Source organism: Amphiprion ocellaris, chromosome 6 (genome assembly GCF_022539595.1).
Source record: "Amphiprion ocellaris isolate individual 3 ecotype Okinawa chromosome 6, ASM2253959v1, whole genome shotgun sequence".
NCBI classification, from domain to species: Eukaryota; Metazoa; Chordata; class Actinopteri; family Pomacentridae; genus Amphiprion; species Amphiprion ocellaris.
In genome coordinates this window covers 13,199,516-13,210,633 of record NC_072771.1, presented here as the reverse complement: position 1 = coordinate 13,210,633, position 11,118 = coordinate 13,199,516, and the positions used below count along the sequence as shown (strand labels likewise).

At 42.7% G+C, this 11,118-nt stretch overlaps 1 protein-coding gene across 1 annotated transcript; it reads left to right on the top strand.

Annotated features, from left to right (window-relative positions):
- The first annotated feature begins 828 nt into the window (after positions 1 to 828).
- Positions 829 to 9,439, top strand: zgc:65851 (uncharacterized protein LOC321113 homolog). The gene is made up of 4 exons (XM_023282884.3): positions 829 to 1,695; positions 4,503 to 4,820; positions 4,945 to 5,069; positions 7,454 to 9,439. Exons 1-4 carry the CDS (start codon positions 952 to 954, stop codon positions 7,833 to 7,835), a joined length of 1,569 nt encoding a protein of 522 aa, XP_023138652.1. The 5' UTR covers positions 829 to 951; the 3' UTR covers positions 7,836 to 9,439.
- Positions 9,440 to 11,118: the final 1,679 nt, after the last annotated feature.

The following is an 11,118-nucleotide window of genomic DNA, read 5'->3' as shown; positions in this document are numbered from 1 at the left end:
CTGCCTCTGGGTATTTGGGAATCAAGTTTTGATATGCACCATAGCTGTGTATGCACCTACACGCACAAAAAGCGACCTAACTTTGTAAAAACCGTGTAATGATTATTCCATCTTGTGATAAAGATAACAACATTCAACAAAAACACATTTTATTATCTCGATGCTTTAATCAATCAATATAACAGCATACCACTGCACGGGACACTGGTGTTTTACACGGTCCAGGGCTGTAGATGAGGCGGTGAGGTTGTGTGTGTGTGTGCAGGAATCAGGCCACTATAATGAGTCTCATCCTGTATTCCGATATTGCGGAGGTCGGAGGGATGAGGGCGGCTGAATGCAGACTGCAGCACCAAAACACACTTTGGCGCACAGCTCGACACATCGATCCCATTTACCATTCTGCTGGAACAGCAAAGAAAAACTGCAATGACAGTGGACAGTATGGACTGAGGTAACATGAGACAGTCCGGTGGCATAATGAATGCACTGAGATTACACGTGTGATTTTAGTATGATGCGATTTTATTTGCATGTCATTAAAACAAAACATAACAGGTAATCGTTACACAGTAACTTGAAGTAAAGCGAAGTTTAATAGATGTATGAGATGAAATATGTAATAGAAAGTCCCTGCATACAAAACGTGACCATGACTAGTTGTTGTGCTGCCTGAGCTACAGGACAGAGACGAGGAGCTGCATGAGTGAGTTCGTGTCTCCCCAGAGGGTGGAGGCTTTCTGCAAAAGGTTGCAGGTTTCCCTCATCTTCTGTTGTTGCTGCGTCAAATGATGCGCCGCTGCGCCTTCGCTATAAAAGCACCTGTCCTGGCCAGACATCACTCGCATCTCACTTTCTCTCTCACACACACTCACCCTCACACACTCCTAAACTCCACACGCACTTTTCTCTCCTGTGCAGAACTACCGGCCGGACTCTACTAAAGCAAACATGAGTTACTCCAGCGACATCTACAGCAGCAGCTCCTATCGGAAGATCTTCGGAGATGCCCCCCGACCTGGTCGTGTTGGTCTGGGTAGCAGCAGCCCGTCCCGCCTGCACTCTGCTGGGTACCGCAGCAGCCACCGCACCTATGGGTCCCCCTCCGTGATGTCCTCCAGCACCTACCGCAGGACGGCGGCGCCCGGCCGCGTCTTCTCCTCCATGCCGGACTCCGCGATGGACTTGACCCAGTCCACCGCGGTGACCAACGAGCTCAAGATTATCCGCACCAACGAGAAGGAGCAGCTGCAGGGCCTCAACGACCGCTTCGTGTCCTTCATTGAGAAAGTGCACAACCTGGAGCAGCAGAACAAGGTGCTGGAGGCGGAGGTGACGCTGCTGCGGCAGCGCCACAACGAGCCCTCACGCCTGCACGAGCTGTACGAGCAGGAGATCCGTGAGCTGCGGGCGCGCGTGGAGGAGATGACGCACGAGAAGAGTCAGATGCATCTGGACTGTGTGCAGATGAACGAGACGCTGGAGCGCGTGAGGGAGAAGCTGGAGGAGGAGAGCCGGCTGCGCGAGGAGGCGGAGAACACCCTGAAGGGCTACCGGAAAGACGTGGACGACGCCACCCTGGCCCGTCTGGAACTGGAGAAGAAAGTGGAGTCTCTGCTGGACGAGATCGCTTTCCTCAGGAAAGTTCATGAGGAGGAGCTCCAGGAGCTGCAGGCGTCCCTGCAGGCCACACAGGTAGCTACCGTCCCTGATCACCTGCGAGCCCGCAGAGCCACAGGTGGAGCAGTCTCTGTTCTCCCCGCTCAGAGTTATTAGCAAAGTCACATCACCAGAAACACAGTAACAGAGTAATTCTTTAGCTCGCACGCTCTTATCCCCACATACCAACAAAATACTGGTGCTACAGTGACAGGGGCTGTGCTCTGACTTGACTGAAGCCTCGTCCTTGTTTTTCCAAATTATTTCAACACACAATAAAATCCCTATATACGCATCACACAGCAGCAGAATCAAGAGACAAAATACCGCTGTGTGACCAATGATTTTACATACAGGCGCTGTACCAAAAGTGAGCTGGTTGCAGTTCTCCTTACATTTCTGCTTTATTTGACCTGCTGCGTGCTTCACGTTTAATCAGTCTAGCTGGATTTACAGTTGAAATACCTATGAAAGACCAGTTCAACTTACAAAAAACTAATTTCCACTTACCAAAAAGTGACAGCCGCCCCTATATTGCGACTGGAATGTTGAATAATGCATCAATATGATTTTAAAGATTCAGTAGAAGAAATAAGGGAAAGGGATCATACAGTATATCGAACTCATTCATAAATCACCTTGTTTAGAGTCTAAACAAGGATTTTAAATATACCAAACACATTAAGTCGAGAGAATACTATAATTATTGTTTGACTACGCTGTAAACATTTTTTAACATACATATTCTGTTACAAGAAATGTTAAAATCTTTCATAGACACACTTTTTCATTACTACAGACGTAAACTTGTGTTTTTTTCACGTTCTGACTGACGCAGATAAGAGCAGCTGCAGACCGTTACACCTTTAACTAGACTCCATCGCTGTTCGACACCTGTAAAATACTTTATACGGCCAAACACGCAGGTCCACGGTCTGTTTACAGACTGTAGTCGCGTGCTCACACGTTAGGCTCACAGGTTTCTCTAAACACTGAAGGGATTCAGAAACCAAGCCTATGGAGGTGTCAGAGTTGAGGAGAGTGTGAGCAGCTCCGTGACCGTGTCTCGGTGGCGGACAGCTGCGTCCTCTCCGAACACTGCGCACCGGGAAATTGATGGCACTGCAGTTCCGTTTCAGCAGCGCGCGCTCTCCATCCTCCACAATTCAGGGGGTCTCGCGCGTCCCTGCAGCGTCCCGCCCGCTCCGTCACGCGCCCGTGAAAACTTAAAGATGTTAAAGCTAATAAAGTGAATGTGGTCGGCAACGCATTTTCTGTGTCGATTGTGTCGTAAAACTGAATTCTCCGGGGGGATATAATGTGAGTATCTCATTACAGGGTTCCTCCTTATGATACAAATACTCTTAGTGCGTCAAGGTCGTTGTGAAGTTGGGTTAAGAGCAGCCATTAGCTAGTTCATGTTGTGGGATAATCGTGATATTTTCATTAATGGAGGTGAGAAGGGGGGAGGGCGGAGGGGGGGAGAAAAATGCGGAGAAATAGCGCATAAATCCAGGGGTGTGGTCGTCCCAAGGGGCAGCAGGCAGCGGTGCACTGGCATCTGTTTTCTGTAGCTACAGTTTAAGCAGCTAGACCTATTTAACAGCAACACAACAGTGGAAATACTGACAGTTTGTCAAAAAAGTGAACCGACTGCAGGCTAAATGCGCGCATGTATTGTTTTCATTTACAAAACCATCAATAATATCGATTGGGGTAGAACTTGAACCTGAGAATTTATGGCCCTGTTATTAATAGAACAGGGCTAAATCTCATCATGATTCAGACTGAAAACTAAAAAGAAGAAACTTTCACTCTGAAGTGCACGCACCAACTATTAGTGCAACTTTGAGGAGAAATCCGTTAAGTGAATGCACACCAGTATTGAGTAAGCCATTCAGTGATGGTTGCTGGGTAGATTTCTCCAGGGTCTCTCCTCTTCCCCGCAGGGAATATTATTGCCATGCAAGCTATTGACAGCACAGCTTTCCTCAGCAGAAGAGCCTGAGTCAGCAGTCGATTCATCAATCCTGCAGCAGTCCACCTCACTGCACTGCAACTCAGCTCATCAACACCCTGCTCACCTTATACATTTCTGTATATGTCACCAGGAGAAATAGTGTCTGACTACAGTGCAGGAAAAGAGTGTACTCTAAATGAATGCAGCTGTGCAGCAGAGGAAATAGCCTTTACCTGCAGTCAGCTAAAGCATTAAATTGCTTTTGAAGAATTAGATTATTTAATTATTCGCTATATTTTTGAGAAATATATAAAGAAATGGTATTGTTTTCATCAGGGGGGTCAGTTCATTAATTATGGAGTGGCTTAAAAAGCTTTTTTGTCATCTGTGAAGAAATTCAATAACTTCAGCAAACCAGTGTGTTGAAGTGTTTTTGAATTACAGTCACTACTGTTGAAAGAACAAACACAAGTAAACTCAACTACCCAGAGAAGGACTAAGATATTCAGGCTCTAAGTATTTAGAGAAAAAACTTTTTCCCCTCTGAATCAGACTTTCTGGACTAGATACTACCTACTTTTTAGGCCACTTTAAACTTCATTTGGTCTTGTTAGATTTTTCCAAATTAATAAACAGGAAAATAATCTCGTGTGATGCAGACGCAATGAGCAAAAAAAAAAAAAAAAAAAAAAAAGCAATGTGAACAAGTCTGCAGTTTTCTAAATGTAAACACACATAGTCTTACTTTTTGAAATTATAGGAATTACTGATTACAAAATTTTGAAATGGTGCTGGTATTTCTATGTCTGAACCTAATAATAGCTATCACTCATATTAAAAAAATGTCTCTGCTTTTAAGAAAAAAGTCTTGTCCTGTCTCCAGGTGTCGGTGGAGATGGACATGAGCAAACCGGACCTGGCTGCAGCCCTGAAGGACATCCGAGCCCAGTATGAGAACCTCTCAGCCAGGAACCAGGCCCAGGCAGAGGACTGGTACCGCTCCAAGTTTGCCACCGTGACTGAGGCGGCTGCCCGCAACCAGGACGCCATCAAGCACTCGAAGGAGGAGCTGAGTGAGTACCGCAGGCAGGTGCAGGCCCGCACCCTGGAGATCGAGGCCCTCCGGGGCCACAATGAGGCTCTGGAGAGGCAGATTGCCGAGATGGAGGATCGCCATAACAATGAAATAGGAGAGATGCAGGTACGTACCTGACATGAGGTAGAATAACAGTTAATAATATAAGTTACAAGGCAAATGTTTGGCTAATGTGACAGCATGACAAGATAATGAGTATTTCATGATGCAATATTGTGTGTTTGTGCAGGATACCATCCAGCAGCTGGAGGCTGCCTTGCGTACCACCAAAGGAGAAATGTCCCGTCACCTGCGTGAATATCAGGATCTGCTGAACGTCAAGATGGCTCTGGACATTGAGATTGCTGCCTACAGGTCTGTTATATTAGAAACAATAAATGAGCAATCATTTGGGAAATTGAACTAACTTGACAACACGACGCCCTATTCATGAATTATTTCAAGCCCTTGTGGTGAAAATCTGATTTTTACTTTGTTAGCATGCTCATGTGGTGTTTTTCTATTTTGAATAATACATTATTAGCTAAGTAATCCATTAACATAATGACTTAACATTTCCAACTTGAAAGTGCAGTGAACTGAAAACACAGATCCAGACTTTCATTATGGATTTTTTATGTATCAACTTGCAGGGTATCATTATCCTTCTTCTGTAGGTTTTACAGTTTGAACACATATGAATGAATTACTTCAATATTACAATATGCCATTGTGTAGTGTAGAGAAGTTTTACAGTGTTTGACCAGAGTCGTAGGTGAGCTGGTGTCCTTGAGTTGCAGCAAACAGTGGAGGGATAGGTGGAGATCTAAGTCATTTTAGGGCTGAATAAATAAAATATGTAACTTTAATACACAGGAGTGATTTTTTTTTTTGGGGGGGGGGGGGTGAATCAATGATTAGTGAGCTTTTTGTTTTTCTTTTTATTTTACGTAGTTCCTTCTTTATTTTCGAAATGAAATATTATCAAAATGAATGTTGTTTTTGTTATTTGGCTTTTATGAATGCCTTACATGCAAAATTCCATTACAGCTTGGCTTACATACACTTTCTCAAAATCCACTTAAGTCAACAAAGCAGGGCAGCCAGAAGTCTGCCTTTGAATTAGAAGCTCACATTCAAGTTTTCAGCTGATTTTTTATCAGCTGAAAATGCGCACGTCAATGAACTTCACATCTAGTACAGCATTTATTTTAAGCACTTTTAGAATGGAACTCTAGTGGGGCGCCTAGTGGCCTATTTTTTGAGACATGGCATGATTTCATTTTGATCCAGGGACCTTTCCTGCATGTCATGCATCCTGTCTCACCCAACAATTACAGTGTTTCTCAAATAGTGGGGCGCGCCCCCCTGGGACGGCGTAGAGTCATGTCAAGGATGGCGCGGGCGACTGGGAGGAACAGGTCCGTCTACACGGAACAATTAGCTGAATTATTGTTTTAACGTCGGCCTGTTTTAACGTCGGCCTGTTTTTCGCGGCGTACAACAGTGTGGAAATTGCTCTGGCTCATAGACTGTATATGCGCTGGCCATTCGGACCATAGACATATACACTATGTCTATGTGTCTATGTCTATGGTTCGGACTCGGAAGTACGGACTCCCGAGAACGGGAGAATGCATCGTTAATGTGCAGTCGGAACACCAGCGTACTTGATAACGTCACGTACTCGGCTCATCTGCTCCGATTATTTTTACCAGCGATGTCAAACATGTGGCTCACGGGCCAAAACCAGCCCGCCAGACGGTCCATTTCGGCCCGCGGGTCGACTTTACAAAGGATAAAAATTACAATGACATTAACTGTAAATTGTAAATGTGTAAAACTGTAAATTTAAAATAATTTCTAGACCTTGACAAGTTGTTTTGATCATGAAGTAAAATACTAGATTGTTCAGTTGCAGATACCTGTGACTGAATGTTTTGTGGTTTTGTAGATAAACTGTGATCTGGCAGTTACAATGCATGTGTAAATGATGAACTGAGGCATAATAGGCTACTGTTGAAACTGAACGTGTTTTCCTTAAGAAATTTCAAGTTCATAATATTTTGTAAAAAGATACTTTATTAAATGTGAACATTTTCAGAATGTGCTTTTTTGAACTAAAACAAATGGGAAAAGTTGGAGTTGTGGTTATTTATAGGTTATTATGCTGTGATTTTACTGGTGGAGCCCACTGGAGATCAGATTGGGCTTTATGTGGCCCCTGGACTAAAATGAGTTTGACACCCCTGATCTTTACTGTGAAAAACAACAAAATGGAATCAGATAAAATAACACAGCCCTGCATATTCATGTTTTCGCAGTTTTTATATATATATATATATATATATATATATATATATATATATATATATATATATATATATATATATATATATATATATATATATATATAAAGTTATTGGGGGGGCGTGGAATTTTTTTGGTCCTCCGAAGGGGGGCCTGACAGAAAAAATTTGAGAACCACTGGTCTACAGCAACATCGTAATGTTCTAAAATGTGGTTTTCAGTGCTTTCTCAGAGATATCAATCCTTCCCAGTGTAATAAGATAAATAATGGGAAATGGTACAATGTGAAACCTTACATCTATCTAAGCCGTCACCTAGAACAGACGCCAGAGGTGCTGCCATTGATACTGCAGTAACATTATATCCCTCATGAGAGACAGACTGTGATAATACAAGCAACAAATCCAGACCAGGATGTGATGTCACCTCTTGTCTCTTTGTGTCTGTAGGAAGCTGCTGGAAGGTGAAGAGTGCCGCCTCAGCTCTGTCGGCGGCGCCATGGTTCAGTCCGGCTACCCCGGCTTCTCCTACATGTCGGCCCGCACCTACACCCTCGGAGCCTACAGGAGGTCCGGAGCCAAGCCTGAAGAGGAGGAGGAAGAGGGAGAAGAAGAGGAGAAAGAAGAAGAGGAGGAGGGAGAAGAGGGTGAGGAGGGAGAAGAAGGAGAGGAGGGAGAGGAGGGAGATGACCAGGAGGAGGGTGAAGGTGAGGGAGAGGGAGAAGAGGAGGAAGAGGAGGAGGAGGAAGAGGAGGAGAAGGAAGAGGAGAAGCCAAAAGAGAAGGAGAAGGAGAAGAAGGAGAGCCCCACCGGGAAGAACAGCAAGAGCTAAACTGCTTGTTTCTTCATCATCATCATCATCATCATCAATAACGCAGTCCACATCCCACCAGTCACTTATGGATCTGTTCACATCATCTCTGTGTCACACACACAGACACACACACACACAAATCTGCACACTCCAGATGCCTCACACCTTCTGTGTTTTTCTGTCTCTGGTTGCTCTGTAATTCAGAAGTGATTTATTTAAACCTTATTAGACAGAGAAGGAGCTTTAGAAAGGACTAGATAGCACTACAGTGGCAGAAGCGTTTAAATCATTTCCATACGCTGCCGTCGTCATGATTTTACATCACAGAAGTGCAGAGAGAAGCGCCGAAACTAGCATGATGGCACAAAGTTTCTTGAGTTTGAAGTAGGAATGTTTTTTCCTCCATATGAGCAACAATAAATGTGCCATTAATGATTAATATTCAAGCAATCAAATATCTTGAAAGTAACAACTTTGTCAGCACACAGACTTAGGATAAACACAGATCCTGGAGCACGAGAAACAGCCAGTCCAACTTTTAATGGTGCTACTTGATTTTTACATATAAAAGTTGGGGAGTCCTGTGAGTAGAAGATTTTATGGTAGAACGAAGCTCCACCAGCTCACTCCTGAATGTTAAGCAGGAAGGTTTAGAGGAAAAACTGCTTCTATCTGAAATGGAAGTCCAGCTGCACATTTCGCACAGCAGGTGAATGCCTCACTCTTTTCCACTATTCTCTTAGTTCTGCATTTCATCTCTCTTTTGTTTACTGCAGTGTCACAGCACGGCAATAATGGCAACTCAGAGCTCAGAAAAAACTACTGGGAGGGCGGGTGGTATTTTCAGGTGATGGAACGGAGGAGCACTGCAGCTTCTCCACGAGGGAGTGCATCTTTGGGAATGAAAAATGTAGAGTTTAAATTGCTGCTATATATATTTTGGGAATATAAATAACCACCCCTTTGACTGATTCATTTGTCAAGGAATTTTTCTCACATGACAGAGTATTTAGTATTTCATTATCTTTATTTTTTAGAGAAACCCAGCCTGTTTTCTTTCTCCTCACATGGTGCTTTTGTTTCATTTAGCTGGAAATAGGAAATGAAGTGAAGGAAGGTGTAGCTGTCAGTGCCAGGCAGCTGATGGTGACACTGACAGCCCTCAGCCCAGACTGCAAGTGGCAGGCGGGGCAGATGCTGCTGGGTCCATGGTTAAATGGTACAGAGTCACATATAAGGGCTATTTTCACCATAACCTCTTCTGTCACTTTGCCCTGAACTGTTTTTCATCACTGTTGTTCATCATGTCACTCCCTCAGCCTTGAGTTTTTGACAAATGAATCAACCAACGGGCATGAATGCATGGCCTGATACTTGGAGCTTGAATATCTACTGGATGGGATAGATTTTTGCTTGTTGTGTGTTCAATTAAAAATCTTGCCTTAACCATGAATGAAAGTTAAAATAAGACGTGATTTCACCTGCATCTCACTTGTTTCTGGGGAGGCAGAAGAGTGCTGACACTTTCCAGACCGTTCTGCTATACAACTGTGACTGTATGTGCTGCTATCTCATGCAGTGATATTCCTCTCAAAGCCAAATAAAGACATTTATTAACCAAACATGTGCTGCATCTCCGTGTCTTCTGTTGAAAACTGATACAACAACATTCATGGGTTTGAAATTAGTTGGCAAAAATCTCAACAAAGACGTCAATGAAATGTAAGATGTTGGCAATATTTATGATAATACTGCTCAAAAGGATACACATATTTTAAATAGGAAAGAAGAAGATGATAATTATATGTGAATAATATCCAGTTATTCAGTGCCAAACATGGATTAAGGATGATTGCAATCAATATAGAATTAAAATGTGATCCTGTTGAGTGTAGTAGCTCAAATTAATTATAATGAGGTGTAAAAGCATGTGTGGAATCTATTTATGTGCAGTGTTGTACTGATAAAGCTGACAGTGACAAACTATGCAGCTAAAAAGGTTGCTGAAAGTGATTAAACATGATAATGATGACGGCAGTCTTTGCAGAAAAAGATCACTGACATGGTGATTAAGATCCCAGAAAAGCTACAAATGAAAGCCTGTATTTATTAATAACTAAGTCTCCTCTATCACTGTGTCCTTGTACCTGAAGCTGACTAATATTGTCGAACCTGAACATCCCTCCATTTTTGTGAAGCCACTTATTCAAGGCCATATAGCAGCTGAGGTTTTTCCCAGCATGCCTTTGGTAGAGAGGCAGTTGACCACAACGACGTCACAACCACCAGCACTGCACAAAACAGAATACACAATATATAACGCCTGTATTTCAAAGTGACATTTCAGCCAATTTCACTTTTCACACTTGAACTATCATTGCAGCTGCTTGTAACCCTCTACCTGTAACCCTCTACCTGTAACCCTCTACCTGTAACCCTCTACCTGTAACCCTCTACCTGTAACCCTCTACCTGTAACCCTCTACCTGTAACCCTCATTCTGCTCAAGGTTTTTTTCCCTGTTAAAAGGGTGTTTTCCTTGCCACTGTTGCCTTTTGGCTTGCTCTTGGGGTCAGGCGTATGGATTCTGTAAAGCCTCTCGAGACAATTTGACTGTAATTGGCGCTATATAAATAAAATTGAATTGAATTATAATACCTCCATTTAAACTACTTTCACTGCTTCATTTGCAATTTCGATTCATTTCTTAACCTTCAAATGACCCTGCAATAGCTCCCAGTGATGGAATGTAACTAAATGCATTGACCTAAGTACAAATTTGAGACACTTGTACTTAGATAGATAGATAGATAGATAGATAGATAGATAGATAGATAGATAGATAGATAGATAGATAGATAGATAGATAGATAGATAGATAGATAGATAGATAGATAGATAGATAGATAGATAGATAGATAGATAGATAGATACTTTATTAATCCCAAGGGAAATTCAAGACTTCACACTTCTTCTCCACTATATCACAGAAGCCAGCATTGCCGTTTTTACTCCACTACATTTGTCTGACAGTTTTAGTGACTTTTTCAAATTACGAATTGTCATACCCTTCCTGTCCAGTGAAAACTCACACATCTTCTCACAGGACAGTGATCCTGCAAACACTTTTTATCTTCTTCTAGAATATGATGCATCACTGTAGATTAAACTGCACATCAGTATATGAAGACATACAGATAACTCAGCCATAAACATCTACAGCACTACCATGTAACATACACATTAATGCGGCAGTAATAGTTATAAGAAAACATATACTATATACATATACGATTAATAAT